The sequence below is a fragment of the Scylla paramamosain genome, chromosome 7 (assembly GCF_035594125.1).
Source record: "Scylla paramamosain isolate STU-SP2022 chromosome 7, ASM3559412v1, whole genome shotgun sequence".
NCBI lineage: Eukaryota > Metazoa > Arthropoda > Malacostraca > Decapoda > Portunidae > Scylla > Scylla paramamosain.
The window spans coordinates 26,470,716-26,488,115 of NC_087157.1; the positions used below are offsets into that span (position 1 = coordinate 26,470,716).

Here is a 17,400-nt window from a genome sequence, read left to right on the forward strand (position 1 = left end):
CATGAGAATGTGAAGAATGGTGTATGTAGAAGGGATGTTAAGAACACTCTTCCACGAAGAACTGCAGGAATCTGGAGTGAGCTGCAAAAAGAAGTAATAAATGCAATAACTATACATGGTTTTAAGGAAAAAACCGGATAAGAGTAGATATTGAGATGGGACAGCACAAGCTTAGACTCTTCCTCATGTAAATACACACACACACACACACACACACACACACACACACACACACACACACACACACACACACACACACACACACACACACACACACACACACACACACACACACACACACACACACACACACACACACACACACACACTTTGGCCATCATGTTGATGTGTGGTCTGTGATAATATCTCTTGTTAGAGAGAGAGAGAGAGAGAGAGAGAGAGAGAGAGAGAGAGAGAGAGAGAGAGAGAGAGAGAGTGTGTAGTATCCTCACCCAAGGTGGTAACACTGCAAGCCGCAAGAAAGATGCACAACTGGTAACTCAGACCTGCCGGACACAGCCCAGGCAGCTGGGCTAGTGCCCTGTTTTGGTTCTGTCCTTCATTGTAGCATGATTTCCCTCATGTCTTGTTTAAGCTCAATTTGATGCTGATGTTAGGCACTAAGCCCTCCAAAATTTGTCAGGTGTATATAATCTGGTACTTTTTTCTTCTCTGGAGAGAATAGAGCTTCAGGCATTCCCATTAATTTTTTGCTGGCCAGTGATGTGATTTTACTGTTAAAGCTTCTTTGCACTCCTTTAAGCTTTTCTTTAGTCCCTGTAGATGTTGGTCTCCACAGCTGGCTGCAATATTCTAACTTAGACGTCAAGCTTTTCCATAAAATTTTGAGACATTTCTTTTTTATGGTGTTAAATGTCCTCAGAATCCAGCCAGACAGCCTTCTTGCAACTTTTGTAATGTTACATATATGCAGGCTGAACCTGCCTTTGCTGCTGACAGTCACCCCCAGATCACAGAGACTCCTCTTTGTACCAATGGGACCTTGAATGCTGTAATTGATGTGTTGTCTGATGTTTGTAGTGATGCCATATCATAGACCCTCAAATTTGTTTTTGTTGAAGATTACGAGTATATTGTTATTGGCTGCCCACAAATATACTGTTGTGGCACCCACCACTTACACTGCCACACACATCCAAGCAGCCACTAATAACATTCTTACACAGGCAGGCAGCAACTCACACAGAGAAGTTAGGGCACCATTTAGTCTGTCACCAGGCTCCACAATGTAGATGGAAACAATTCACAAGGATTGGCATTGTAGAGGAGCGCAAGGCAAGAAGGACATGCAGAGACTATATGCATATCACAGGTGTATATTTTCTCACTAGAGAACAGGACACTACAGACACCACTATTGACATCAGGCAGAGGCTAAGTCAAACACACACATACTGTCCATGTTCACACAATGAGCACAAAGTCACTCAGATGTTCACGCAGAAACTCAAAACAAAAGAGGCATGACCCAACTCACAAAGCATGACTCATGATTCACAGCACAGTATAGAAGGCTATGGTGGAGTCTCTTCAGCTGCACTTCCCAGCACCTGGTAATCCCCACAGCCACAGGATCTCATCCTCATGCAGTTCTTCCTCAGGTTGGCCCTCAAGTACACAGCGGGCACCTCACAGAGGCTCCAGCAGCATCTCTTCCAGCAGCAGGGAGGTTCCACAGCCAGCTGTGTATGACATTTACCCTCTGTGATCTTCCTCCAAGCTGGCACTCCCTCTGGCCTCCAAAACACCTTGTGCAGGCCTCTACACATCAAGGTACCAAAACTCCAGTCACCACATGTTTGTCCACTTTCACCCCATGTCTGCTTGCCAGAGTATCACAGCTGCCACCCCAAGACCCATGGGCACTAGACTCATCTTGCCACTGCTGCTGCCTCTACTGTTCTGCTTCATGTCTACATTTCTCTATATTTGGCTGCTGACTGTGCAGTGTTCTCTCTCTTCTAAGCCTTGTCGCCAATTAACACTCACAGCCGCTTACTGACCCTCTCTCTCTGCCCATGAGGTCTGGAAGTCTATAGCATTTCCACACACTAGCTCACTGCATGTATCCAGGAAAGCAGGGACCAACAGGAGTAACCACACACCTCATAGTAGTATCCCAGCTAGCAACACTCCCTGCCACAACTATACTATGTTGAGCCACTCCCCATTGCTTTACTATTCAACCAATCTACTACTTCTGGAAAATTCCCATCAAGCCTGAAAAATGCAAATATCACCCCAATACACAAATCCGGTCTCAAAAATTATTTGAATAACTATCACCCTATTTCCACCCTATCTATCTTCTCTAAAATATTTGAAACTCTTTTGGAAATTATGAAAACTAAACTTATGTCATATCTGGATAAGAACAATATCTTAAGGGATTCTCAGTATGGATTCAGAACAGGTTTTGACACTTATCATGCTTTAAATAAATTCACCTCCCATCTTTATTCATCTCTTTATGACAAATCATCAGTATTATCTGTTTTTATTGATTTCTCCAAAGCCTTTGATACTGTCAACCACAATATATTTCTGCAAAAATTGCATTATTATGGCGTATGAGGCACTATACATTCCTGGTTCAGCACCTATTTAATTGGTAGATCCCAATGCACGATTCTTGATGGGTATAAGTCCACGCAAAGAAACATATCAACTGGTGTCCCACAAGGAAGTGTCTTGGGGATGATACTATTTCTTATTTACATCAATGACATTGTAAAAGTATTTAATCATGCAAATGTTATTCTCTTTGCTGAAGACATGATGCTGTATTTCATTGGCTCTAGTAATGATGTCCTATTCTGTCCAGCCAATAGTGATCTCAGTAAACTACAAAATTGGTGTTTGAACAATAGACTCACAATCAACAGTAACAAAACTTGCTACATGTTATTCTCCACCAGGACTAATGATCTTCAAGGCCTCAAAATAAAAAATGACAATCTGTAGAACTAACAAGCTGAAATTTCTGGGAGTCACTTTTGATGAAATCCTAACTTTTAAATTCCATGCAAATAATATTTCTCAAAGACTTTCAAGAAGCACTGCCATGCTATACTAAAATAAGAGATTTTATGCCCTGTGAAGTCCTAAAAACACTATTATGCACACTTTTTTTTTTTATGTAGGAAGGACATTGGCCAAGGGCAACAAAAATCCAATAAAAAAAAATGCCCACTGAAATGCCAGTCCCATAAAAGGGTCAAAGCAGTAGTCAAAAATTGATGGAAAAGTGTCTTGAAACCTTCCTCTTGAAGGAATTCAAGTCATAGGAAGGTGGAAATACAGAAGCAGGCAGGGAGTTCCAGAGTTTACCAGAGAAAGGGATGAATGATTGAGAATACTGGTTAACTCTTGTATTAGAGAGGTAGACAGAATAGGGGTGAGAGAAAGAAGAAAGTCTTGTGCAGCGAGGCTGTGGGAGGAGGGGAGGCATGCAGTTAGCAAGATCAGAAGAGCAGTTAGCATGAAAATAGCGGTAGAAGACAGCTAGAGATGCAACATTGCGGTGATGAGAGAGAGGCTGAAGACAGTCAGTTAGAGGAGAGGAGTTGATGAGATGAAAAGCTTTTGATTCCACCCTGTCTAGAAGAGCAGTATGAGTGGAACCCCCCCCCCCCCAGACATGTGAAACATACTCCATACATGGACGGACAAGTCCCTTGTACAGAGTTAGAAGCTGGGGGCGGTGAGAAAAACTGGCGGAGACGTCTCAGAACGCCTAACTTCATTGGAAGCTGTTTTAGCTAGAGATGAGATGTCAAGTTTCCAGTTCAGATTATAAGTCAAGGACAGAATGAGGATGTTCAGTGTAGAAGAGGGGGACAGTTGAGTGTCATTGAAGAAGAGGGGATAGTTGTCTGGAAGGTTGTGTCGAGTTGATAGATAGAGGAATTGAGTTTTTGAGGCATTGAACAATACCAAGTTTGCTCTCCCCCAATCAGAAATTTTAGAAAGATCAGAAGTCAAGCATTCTGTGGCTTCCCTGTGTGAAATGTTTACCTCCTGAAGGGTTGAACGTCTATGGAAAGACGTGGAAAAGTGCAGGGTGGTAACATCAGCATAGGAGCAGATAGGAGAAAAAGTTTGGTTTAGAAGATCATTAATGAATAATAATAAGAGAGTGGATGACAGGACAGAACCCTGAGGAACACCCTGTTGATAGATTTAGGAGAAGAACAGTGACCGTCTACCACAGCAGCAATAGAATGGTCAGGAATGGAAACTTGAGATGAAGTTACAGAGAGAAGGATAGAAGCTGTAGGAGGCTAGTTTGGAAATCAAAGCTTTGTGCCAGACTCTATCAAAAGCTTTTCATATGTCCAAGGCAAAAAAAAAAGTCACCAAAATCTCTAAAAGAGGATGACCAAGACTCAGTAAGGAAAGCCAGAAGATCACCAGTAGAGTGGCCTTGATGGAACCTATACTGGCGATCAGATAGAAGGTTGTGAAGTGATAGATGTTTAAGAATCTTCCTGTTGAGGATAGATTCAAAAACTTTAGATAGGCAGGAAATTAAAGCAATGGGATGGTAGTTTGAGGGATTAGAACGGTCACCCTTTTTAGGAACAGGCTGAATGTAGGCAAACTTCCAGCAAGAAGGAAAGGTAGATGTTGACAGACAGAGCTGAAAGTCTGACTAGGCAAGGTGCAAGCACAGAGGCACAGTTTCGGAGAACAATAGGAGGGACCCCATCAGGTCCATAAGCCTTCTGAGGATTTAGGCCAGCAAGGGCATGGAAAACATCATTGCGAAGAATTTTAATAGGTAGGATGAAGTAGTCAGAGGGTGGAGGAGAAGGAGGAACAAGCCCAGAATCGTCCAAGGTAGGCATGGAAAACATCATTGCGAAGAATTTTAATAGGTAGGATGAAGTAGTCAGAGGGTGGAGGAGAAGGAGGAACAAGCCCAGAATCGTCCAAGGTAGAGTTTTCAGCAAAGGTTTGAGCAAAGAGTTCAGCTTTAGAAATAGATGTGATAGCAGTGGTGCCATCTGGTTGAAGTATAGGAGGGAAAGAAGAAGAAGCAAAATTATTGGAAATATTTTTGGGTAGATGCCAGAAGTCATGAGGGGAGTTAGATCTTGAAAGGTTTTGACACTTTCTGTTAATGAAGGAGTTTTTGTCTAGTTGGAGAACAGACTTGGCATGGTTCTGGGCAGAAATATAAAGTGCATGAGATTCTGGTGATGGAAGGCATAAGTACCTTTTGTGGGCCACCTCTCTATCATGTATAGCACAACAACAAGCTGTGTTAAACCAAGGTTTGGAAGGTTTAGGACGAGAAAAAGTGAGGAATGTACGCCTCCATGCCAGACACTATCAACTCTGTTATGCGCTCAGCACAAAGACAGGTCTCTGACACGGAAGCAGTAGTCATTCCAAGGAAAATCAGCAAAATACCTCCTCAGGTTCCCCCAGCTAGCAGAGGCAAAACACCAGAGGCACCTTCGCTTAGGGGGATCCTGAGGAGGGATTGGAGCGATAGGACAAGATACAGATATGAGATTGTGATCGGAGGAGCCCAACGGAGAAGAAAGGGTGACAGCATAAGCAGAAGGATTAGAGATCAGGAAGAGGTCAAGAATGTTGGGCGTATCTCCAAGACGGTCAGGAATATGAGTAGGGTGTTGCACCAATTGCTCTAGGTCGTGGAGAATAGCAAAGTTGAAGGCTAGTTCACCTGGATGGTCAGTGAAGGGAGAGGAAAGCCAAAGCTGGTGGTGAACATTGAAGTCTCCAAGAATGGAGATCTCTGCAAAAGGGAAGAGGGTCAGAATGTGCTCCACTTTGGAAGTTAAGTAGTCAAAGAATTTCTTATAGTCAGAGGAGTTAGGTGAGAGGTATACAGCACAGATAAATTTAGTTTGAGAACGACTCTGTAGTCATAGCCAGATGATGTAAAACTCGGAAAATTCAAGAGCGTGGGCATGAGAGCAGGTTAAGTCACTGCGCACATAAACGCAACATCCAGCTTTGGATCGAAAATGAGGATAGAGAAAGTAGGAGGGAACAGAAAAGAGGCTACTCTCAGTTGCCTCAGACACCTGAGTTTCAGTGAGGAAAAGAAGATGAGGTTTAGAAGAGGAGAGGTGGTGTTCTACAGATTGAAAATTAGATCTCATACCACGAATGTTGCAGAAGTTAATGAAAAATTTGAAGGGGGTGTCAAGACACTTAGGGTCGTCGACAGAAAGGCAGTCTGACCTGGGGACATTTATGGTCCCCTCCCCATATGGGGACTCCAAGACTGGTGTAGGAGTCGCCGTGATGATTTTGAAATTTTTGAGTGAAGGGTGTGTGTGTTATAAGGTGCTTGTAGTTTTGTGTGGAGGAAGTGAGTTGTCTTTAGAGGGCAGGCTGTGACTGCCCCCTTGTGTTGTGAGACACAAAGGGAAACGTTCAGTGAGGTCACAGTTGGGTTTATTGATAAATTCACAGCACCCCCTGAACAGTGCTTTAGACCTCACCGGGAGTAATTGTTGTTTTGGCAGGTGTCTACTGCCTCCTCCACATCTCCAATACTGTAATCCAATCTGGAGTACTACACATGCCACACATTCGAAATGCATAAACTTAATTCATAAAAAGATAATCTGCATTATCACACATAGCTCATGTCTTGAACACACCACTCCACTTTTCAAAAACATGAATATACTAAAGCTTGAAGATATAGCAAAACTTTTTATTGCAACCTATATGTACAAAAACATCATTAATGCTTCTCTTCCATCCCACAACTACACCACACGACACAGTGAACAGCTATGTATGCCAACTCACCATTTAAGTCTCTTCCGTCACTCAACTATGTACCTAGGCCCTCTGATACAGAATTCTGTACCTTACCACACTAAAAATATCCACTCACTCAATGAATTTAAAAGTAAGCTTAAAAATCATCTGGATGCATATTAGTCTTTGTGTTTTTATTCATTGCAACATCTCTCATCTTCCCATAGTGTCTAAATATATACCTATCTACGACAACATTGTTATCACTTCTATATTATTACTTCACCCCTGCTTACCATTTTATTCATGTGAATCCTATTAATTCCACTATACCCCAATGTATCCATATTCATCTACTCTCACAATTCCTATTTTCCACTACTTTATTCCACTTTACCCGTTTAATATCAAATTCATCTCATTATCTCACTATCCATATTTCCTCATTTTATAATGTTTTTTTAAAACTTACCTACATAGTATATTAGATATTTCTTAAGTATAATCTCTAATTTCAAATTACTTTGTTACATATATCTCCCATATCCTTGCCTGAAAAGCTTTACTTACTATAAGGGCTAGCCCATATTTTTGTACAAAAATCCATGTGTTTTTATAACTAATGCTATGATAAAGTGTTTAAAGTGTTTAAAGTTCTTGTTGCAGCAGGTCAGCATCCTCTCGTAGCTTTACTTTCCTTGTTGCTCTTGTTGGCATTACCAGCAAAGGATGTGGAGTACTAAACATCTTTGTCTATGTCACTAATGAGTGCAGGGAATCAGATAGGTCCTAAGACAAATCCATGAGGAATACCACTTGGTACTGGGAACCTCTCAGATGGGATTCTGTTAACCGCCACCTGTTGGGTTCATCCGTGTAGAAAATAGTAGATCCACTTCCCCAGGTCACCTTTGACCCCAATAGATGAGAGCTTGTGTAGCAGTATGCTGTAGTCTACCATATGAAATACTTTAGCTTAGTCAAGATATACCACATCTAGATTGCAACCCCTCTTCCAGGGTATACAGCAGAAATTTCTGCACACTGACACAATTCTCATGTGTGCTATATTTAATGGCAGCCAGGGTATAGTCAGGGCATGGATATAGTGGTGACACTTTTCCTAAAATTATGCTATATAACTAATACTGATACATGTAAAAGTCATTATAAGTAGATAAATAAATTATAAATATAATGACATAAATATTGTTGGTCAATAAAGAAGTGTGGCATAATCAGTGCCAAAATAAGATGACAAATTCTCAGTTGGTGTCAGCGTCTATGCCCCATCTAGTTAGTTTGATCTGGTTACACAGAAGAGCAGAGCACTGGTAATATCTGTCCTGGCAACTCAACAAAGGATGGTGCCTTGGGCACACTCACACATTATGTAATGGCTTTAGTATAGATTTAGCAGTTGAGTAATAAGATGTTTTCATGCATGCATTCTAGAGTTGACTTCAGCAAGTTACAGTTATATATCTTTCTATATCACATTCCAGGGACTACTAAACCTATTACTGGTGATGAAATAGCATCTGTGGTTGCTTTGTGCTGAGGAATAAAAATATAAAAAAAAAACAGTAAGCATTACTGGAGCTATTGAGAGAACTGTGTACTGTTGGGTCAAGAGATTCAGGGATGGTGGCCACACCATCCATGTCATGGGATAAAGCAAAGTTTGGGTTAAGAAAAAAATTGTTCGGCAAACCTTGAACATTATGAGAAGAGAAATAGAATGTAATTCTCACAAAATAGCGAAGGAATTGAAAGACGAGAACCTCTGTATTCATGGTGGTGGGGCTCTGAAATTATTTTGATGTCACAATTTCAGTTACATCTCCAAGTCTCATAACCCAACAGTATACAGTTCTCTCACAAACTCCAGTAATACTAATTATTCTTTAAGTGTTTTTATTCCTCGGTGCAAAGCAACCACAGATGCTTTTTCTTTACTAGTAGTGGCCAATTTGGTAGCCAGAGGATAGTGATGTTGAAGGATATATAACAGTAACTTGCAGAAATCAACTCAGGAATGTGCACATGAAAAACATATCCTCATCACTCAACTGTCAAATCCATACTAAAACTATTAGTATGTGAATGTGTCCAAGACCACCATCTGTCTTGAGTTGCCAGGTCAGATCAATATTCTGCTTTCCCATGCGACCATATCAAACTAGATGGATAGTACAAGGATGCTGACACTTTTTTTTTTGGGGGGGGGAGTGCCAACTGTAAAAAAAATACTTTTATGTTGGTAAGAAAATGTTATCCTCATTAACTTTGCAGCAGTTTTAAGTTAGGTATAACTATATTTACAATGTAATTTAAAGGAATGTGTTATGTACTTAATGAGGACAATAATGGGCTCAAAAAGGGAATTCTGGGTGGAGGTGCAGAAGTAAGAGGTTTCAAGAGTCTTATTGTAATGCTTCTCATGTGATGGCCTTGCACAAAAAAGTGATTGCATGAGAGCAGTAGTATTCAAACTTTTCCTCTCATGGCACACCTAGCCAGGTGCTAAAACGGGAGAGGCACTCCATCAGTATTTAAAAGTGGAATTCATGAATGCTAATAAACCTTCAGCAGAGTAAGGATTATCATTTTATATAGTGTGGTATACCTCCACAAATAGGATATAATATAAATTCACAGTTACATTAATTGTCATGAAGCCATGACACATAAGTGTTACACTTATAGATGTCACATTTGCCATGTGCACATTGTTTGAAAGAGGATTATTCTTTCTGAATTCCCATGGCACACTTACAGTTGTGTTGCAGGACATTAGAGAAAGATGAACTGTAGTGGGGAGAATATCTTCTGCTCTTTCTCCTATACAGATTGTGTCTTTCTTTAGTAATTGTCAGTAGTTTAGATAGTTTGGAGTTGTCTTTTATGAAAGATCACTGGAAACCAGAAAACCCTAACAAGCTTTTCTGTAAGTTTAGATTTGTGAGGGGTGAAAAGTTTTGATTAGCCATGACTTTGTCATTAGATTTGTGGATCTCCAATCATCAACGATATGCCCTAAAACATTTAATTTATTATTAGCTGAAACACTTATCATTGAGTGGGTTTGCATGTACACACTAAAATCTATGAACATTTGAGTAGTTTGCTGAATGTAACAAATTTTTCAAACTGTAAAAGAATTATGCTATTATTATTTCATTTTTGAGTGTGTGGGGACCTCTGAAGAATTAAGGGACTATTTTCAACTGAAAACATAACTTCACAAATGTATTTCACTTACCTGTAAGTGTCCAAGTACCAAATTTGGTTTGAATCAGTTATGTTTAAATTTTGGGCAGTGCCCAAATCGACCTGTAGCTCCTAAAGGCCACATTGCAGTGAGTCATAAAGAGTGAACATAGTTTACACGTAAAAAAAATTACATTAAATTAATCTTGAATTAGTCTTCAAGTGTCTTGTGTAATTTTTTTATACCTGACACAGACTGACTTTGAATTTTATACATATAGATTTACATTGATATTCACTTTGTCATTCTGCAGCCAAGACAGCATTTTTTGGATTACTTATTAGGTGAGATTTTCTTTTCCCTTTAAGCACCAACATTCCCATTTTGGGAACATGGGTATAAATATTCACAAAAAAATGTGTATATATTTAATTGCTCTATACACTAAAATACTTTGACTGATGTTAACTAAGTAATATATATTGTTATACTGTGTAAATTCAAGTAATTTAGTATACTTTTTTTTCAATATCACTATTTTCGGTTACCATGACTGTTTTCATCAGTACTTCACTATTGGTCAGATGTCTCATTGTATGGCTGCAATACTGGGCCCCGTTTTTCATCAGACTCTATTTTTTCAGTTGTGATTATCAATATGATGGAAATAATGTATGTTTTATTATTTATAGTAACATAATTTACATGTTCCCAAAGAGGGAATGTTGGCATGTCGCCTCATAGAAATCTATATGCTCACCAGAGGTAACGTGTGAGTGCCAAAAGTTTGGTATATTTCATGATCTACTAAGCATTAATGAATCTATGATTCTGTATCATGGTCATCACTCTGCTAAGCAGTTCATAAGAAACAAACCAATAAGATTTGGGTATAAAATGTGGATGCTATGTGGAGTAGATGGATATCCACACAATTTTTCAATCTATTATGGCAAAGAGGGTGACTCGAAGACTCATCGACTAGGGTCACATGTTGTGATGTCAATGTTGCAGCCAATTAAAAATGCTGACCACCATGTACTGTTCTTTGACAATTTCTTCACAAGCCATGCATTGCTGACAGAGCTCGCTGCAAAAGGTGGTACCTGTGGAACAGTTCGAGATAACAGAACAGGCAAATGTCCACTCCCATCAAAGAAAGAAGTTGAAAAGAAAGAGCGAGGCTATTTTGACTACAAATCAGATGGTACAGTATTGTGTGTGAAGTGGAATGACAATTCTAGTGTGACAATTGCCAGCAACTACTATGGTGTGAGTCCAATTCGCCAAGTACAACAACGTGTGAAGAAGGAGAATAACAAGTTAGTTGACCAGCCACATCTCATTCACTTGTACAACAAGGGAATGGGAGGCATTGTTGTATGTGACAATGTTGTCATCTTACAGGTCACAGTTGCATTCAAAGAAATGGTGATGGAACATTTACTGAAACATTCTGAATCTGGCAGTGGTGGCTGCTTTCAGATTCTACCAACATATTGGTAGATCAGCAGATATGTCACACATAATGTTCAGGAGAGAAACTGCTCAAGCAATGATAAAGTTTCAAGAAAGGGAGGAAAAGGCTTGGAGGACCCTTCGCACAACCAGCAAAAGTAGTAAGGTATGACGGTGTTAATCACTTTCTAGACTCATGCACTCAAGGTAGATGTTGCCTCTGTATGAAAAACACATGGTTGCAGTGCACAAAATGTGGAAAAAGACTTCACAAGGTGTGCAGTGAAACCTATCACAAGAAATAAACTAGGCAAATAAAACTAAATTGAAATAATGTGTTATCTATATAAAACATTCACTCTTTATGTAACTGTTGTATATGATTTCTATGTTGTTGTATGAATAATGTGTTTAATAGCATAAAAAGGCAGTAAAATTGAAAATAAATAATGAATATTTGTATTCATATCACATGGGTAAGTTTGTGTTATATATTATGCCAACTTTCCCATTTTGGGAACATGAAAAATTTTTATGAAAATGGTATTCTAACGTTAAAACAAAAGTTGGAGTGTCATCAGCCAACATCTGGGAGCATGTAATCCAAAAATTAAAGAAAAAAGTTAAGAGGAAGATAGGTCAGCCAATAAAGGGTTAAACATACTGTGATGTCATCCAAGAAAATGTATGCTAATTTTGGTTTATTGCTTCATTAATTGGTGAAAACACTTTTAATTCTCAGTTGATATAGCCACATATATCCTGTAAAACTGGGAGGGGATACCTAGTATTCTCACTTACCTGATTAAAACAGTGATGATCTACTACAGGTCATTCATTTGCCTTCTTTGGTACTAGAAGTAAGGGAAAACTGTGGGTTGTCTGCTTTTTATTATCTCTGCCATGAGCATTTCATCCCCCAGTTAGTCTATTTTTTGTCTTTTTTTTTTTTTTTTTATGTGGAAACCTGTGAGCAGATATGTAAATGGATAGGTGGAGTGTTGTTTCATGTGATTTATGAATTAAATTGTAAGGTCTAACTTATTTTTTGATCAGATCCACCCTGTTCCCTTTCAACCTTCCTCCAGCATAGCTCCCAGCTTTTCTTCCTCTCTGCTTTAGATGCCCTTGCTGTGAAATCACTTTTCAACGAAACTTACCTCCAAGTTAGGGAACCCCTCATCACTTCAGCTCATATAGCTCCTCAATACACAATTTTCTAACCATGGTTATCTATCTTTCTGTCCAAAAAAATACCCCTATACCCACACTTACCATCTACTGCTAATCTATACATTCCATTCTCCAAGAAATATCTGCATTTTTCCCCTCCTGTTAGTATATTTACTATCATTGGTGTGGAAAACATTATTCTGATTCAACAAAGATGGCTATGCATGACGAAGTAAACACAGGAGTTATTTAAGATTTTTATTTGTATAAAATATACGAGTGCACTATTCAAGGTGACACAACTTTATACTCTTAATCCTGAGTAAACTAACTATATAATAACAATATCATATAAATACTTGTATTCTGAAATTGCATAAGCAGAAAGATTGAGTTCTGTGAAATGAGTAGACATCTAATGGATATTAAGACATGTATTCATTTATGGAAAAAAAAAACAAGTCTGCCAAAGTTCAAGCAGAATGAACCTGTGACACCTTAGGGGCACACTGGTTTATTGAAATCTTCTTTGTTCTTTAACAAATTTAGTCTAAATGAAGAATCATACTTTAAGGCTTTACAAAATTAGTAAATTCTTTTCTTGACCATTGGAATATTTCGTACACTATCATGTATGTAATTTTGTAAAATATTGAATGACTGTATATTACAGATAGATGCTGTGGGTGTGATACTGTCACTGACAGATGCTCCCTCCTACTGAGCTCAACAGGGCTGTTGCCATGTCCGAGGCCTCCTGATACGTGGGTATTCCTTTATGTTCTGTATACACCAACACATTTATACTACACTGATGCTTCCATGAGTAGTATATATTTGATCTAATATAATGTTTAGTTGTTGTTATAGTTTGAAGGGTTTTCTTTGAATTATTGTTTTGCTTTTTCATTTCAAGTAAGGTAGCTCAGCAATGTGTTGAATAAAGCTTAGAAGTTGCCACAAAGTGTATCAGTCATATCACAATAGATAATTGCAAAGTATTACACTACAAAATGCCATGCAATCTTCATTTTGTACATGCACATAAGCTGTAGTGGCTGATCATTATAGGTATGTGTAGCACCAAACTTACAGGTAATCAACAATGACTTCATTATCTGATAAATTTATGAGGAGGCAATATCCCAAATGCCTCATTAACAGCAGGGGCACATAGATTGCTTAATTGTACAGGTTCAAGGCACGTTACTGCATTGTAACCTGGCTCATATACTAATAAACTTTCACCTAAAGTTGCATCCCAACAAGATAATGGCTTACTTTTATTTATTAGTGTATTATAAGAGGTATCCAGAGGTGAAGAGGCAACATTGTCACCAAATCTGGCATTTTTAGTTAAATGTACCATGCAATAGGCACATGCACTTCGTATGATTTCCAAAAACAGTGCAAAGTATACTGACCCTTACAAAAAGAGAATCGGTGTACAAGCAATAATTGCGAACAAGAATTCTTTATCATCATGTAGTGACTCAAGAGGTAAAGAGGATGTAAATGTTATTTGTATTTGAATTTTGTAATCATTCATTGATTATTATTTCAGTAACTAATTAAACAGTAATCAATGATTCTAGAATTTAAATGAAAAAAATATAGCAACTCATAAAAATTCATAAAAATCAGCATTATGGTATAAACTGAGCAACAGATTTTTAAAAATCAACATACATTACCAAATTGGGATATATATATTTCTCTCTCTCTCTCTCTCTCTCTCAATACAAATATACCTCCTCCAGCTCATGAAGTCCCCTCATGGAAAGAGAGACAACCCGAAGTCCTGTGTCATATATAGGTTCACTTGTAACCAAGGAAACTATGAAGCACTCCATCCTACATCAGCATGATAACAATGAAGGTGTCTTGACACCTCACCTGTCACCTAACATCCAGGGCCCTAAAGAAACACTTACAGCAGCAACATGGCATCAAGATCACAAGATGATGCCTAGAGGAGAATATGAAAATTGTGGACATGTGTACTGAGGCAAGGTGCCTTTGAAATACTAGAAGCCTTGTACATCAGAGAATTCAGCCCTAAACTCAATGTACAAGCCAGTGACCTTCAAGCCCTGCCAAGCATGAAAAGAAACACCCAGTCACAGCTGCTACATAATGAGTCCAACAGCAGTGCACACTCAGTGACGCTTGGGAGTCAGGGTGACCCCACAAACTACTGAATAAACACTGGGCCACACAGTGGCCCAGCCATTCCTACCTCGGCTACATGATACTGGAGGATTAAGAAACCCAAAATTGCAATCAAGCAAAAATGTCTAACTTTGGCAAAGTTATAAACCAAATTACAAAAGGAGAAAGGACTATCAAAATACCTTAAAGGAGTTAATAAATGCTGAATTAGCCATCACATTTAATGACACATGTATATGAGAAAATCTTCTGCCCATATATATACTCAATATAAATATAGTCATACCTCATGATTTGAACATCCTTTGATTTGAACAACTAATTTGAACAGGGTTGGCAAACAAATTTGGTTCCAATTCAAACACAAACCGACACCACTTGGTCAGTCCCTCTTCCTTCCCCTCCTCCCTTTCTTGCCCTTCTCCCTAATCCTTCCCCATTCTCTCTCTCTCTCTCTCTCTCTCTCTCTCTCTCTCTCTCTCTCTCTCTCTCTCTCTCTCTCTCTCTCTCTCTCTCTCTCTCTCTCTCTCTCTCTCTCTCTCTCTCTCTCTCTACTTCCTTGTCCCATGTACTACTCTCCTTCCCTGTATGTCCCTTCCTCCCTTTGTTCCTTTCCTCACCCTTCCTCTTTTGTCTAGTCTCAAACCTCTCTCCCTGTCACCTGCCCTCCCTCATATCTGTCAAAGATAAGGGACAGGGGAGTGATACTCCCTCTCTTTACCCCTCTCCCCCCTTTCATTTTGTCATTTTTGCTTCATCCTTTGTCACTTGTATAATTCCATTTTCATTCTCTATCACTCTCATACTGTTTAGCATTTCTCAGGTTTGTTCTTACTTTCAGAGAGAGAGAGAGAGAGAGAGAGAATGAAACAGCAGGAACTTTTGATGAATTATCATTTTGAGATTGGTGTTTATTTACAGTGGTGTTTTGCATAAAATTTCAAGTCATTGTTTTGGTATCTGGCGTATAGGACAACCCACTTTTTGTGCTGTCCTATATGACATAATATACAGTACTTTGTGTTTTCCTTTACTCTCTCTCTCTCTCTCTCTCTCTCTCTCTCTCTCTCTCTCTCTCTCTCTCTCTCTCTCTCTCTCTCTCTCTCTCTCTCTCTCTCTCTCTCTCTCTCCAATTTAGGTTATTTTCATTTTCATGTTTAGGGCACAACATAAATCCATAAAAAATAAATAAATAAGTAAATAAAAAAAATAGAGGGATTTTGGGGCATGGAACTTTTTTTTTTTTTTTTTAATAATTCTAATGGAATAAATGGCTTCCCAATTTGAACATTACCAATTCAAACAGCCCAAAAGAGCCAGTTAAGTTCAGACCACAAGGTACCACTGTACAGCTAGGCCACACAATTAAAATGAATTCAAACAATAGCTTGATAAGTCAAGAGGAAAGTGCATTGCACACATATAAACTTTGAATGCGATTTACTCAAAACTTGGTTTTGGTGATTCACCCCTTATCTCTGGAAGCCTCATATACATAACTAGTGATGCTAAGAATTTCTTTTCTGATTAGCAAATAATCATGGTAATAATGGTAATATTAATAATAACCTTATCATTATGTATATGATAAAGATCACTCTACCTAATTATTTTGTTTCCACAACTGTGGAATAAAACTAGGAAAGGCAGGGCAAGCTTGATGACCCATGTTCAAGTCCTGCCAAGTCACTGTCAACCTTATCTTTAATGCTGTGTGCATTAAAGATCTCTCAGGGGCAGCAGGAGACTTGTCAAACAAGTCAACATGCAGTTTGATTTGTCACAGGCCAATACACCAGAATGATTGATAAACTATAGTGAAAATTATATGGGGACCACTCGCCAGTAAGCATGATGTTGAATGATGAAATAAGTTTTCATTTATTTATTATTTAAAAAAAAAAAATTAAATAAACATAATGGAGAGCTGATTTACCAGTGTGTGTATTTCTGCTGCAAAGGTATGGTGACCGGATAACTGAACCAATGACAACTCAACCAGTGGACAATTCAACTAATGGACAACTCAACCAGTGGACTACTGAACCAGTGACAACTGAACCACGAGCTTATTTAAATACTTGAACTATGTTACCTGTTTGCTTATGACATCATGGTCATCAGTCTGTATCCAGCTTTCACAACATTCTCTGTCAGTACTCTACAGCATGTCTTCAGTTTGGGAGCACTGAACAAAGCAAATTGCTCCTTTTATATGGTGGACATGAATACGATGAGAGCAGCAGAGAACCTAGGAATCTTCTGGTGATGTTACTTATCGCAAACATAAATACAGTAGTAGTATGCAAGCAGAAGGGGACAGGGTAATCAAGAAGCCCAGTGTTCATACTCATTTTGGCAATCCACTAACTGCCAAAGTACAGCAGGTGGTGAGTACACTGCATTTGTTTGCTAAAGGCTCATCAGACAATGTAAGAGATTCTGTAGCAAATGCTGTAACTTTACCTGTGATGTCATGCAACAGCTGCCAAGAAAATCATCATGCATGCAGAATGATGGATGTTGAAGGGATCCCCATTCCCCTATCAAACTTTGGAACCACTTCAAGAATGCAGAATAATGCGCTCCAGAAACCACAAATTGTTGTG

The 17,400-nt window shown here is 38.9% G+C and overlaps 1 protein-coding gene across 4 annotated transcripts in view; it reads left to right on the forward strand.

The window, feature by feature from the left end:
* Positions 1-17,400, forward strand: part of LOC135102270 (uncharacterized) — a 36,183-nt gene that overhangs the window by 3,449 nt on the left and 15,334 nt on the right. For 2 of the 4 annotated variants that reach the window (XM_064007226.1, XM_064007228.1), the window contains exons 2-3: positions 1,612-1,794; positions 13,293-13,383. In XM_064007226.1, the coding sequence (XP_063863296.1) occupies positions 1,612-1,794; positions 13,293-13,383 (274 nt within the window). Of the gene's footprint in view, positions 1-1,611; positions 1,795-13,292; positions 13,384-14,379; positions 14,519-16,752; positions 16,890-17,400 lie in introns of those variants that run through there. The other 2 variants (XR_010269603.1, XM_064007225.1) reach the window with 2 other exon arrangements.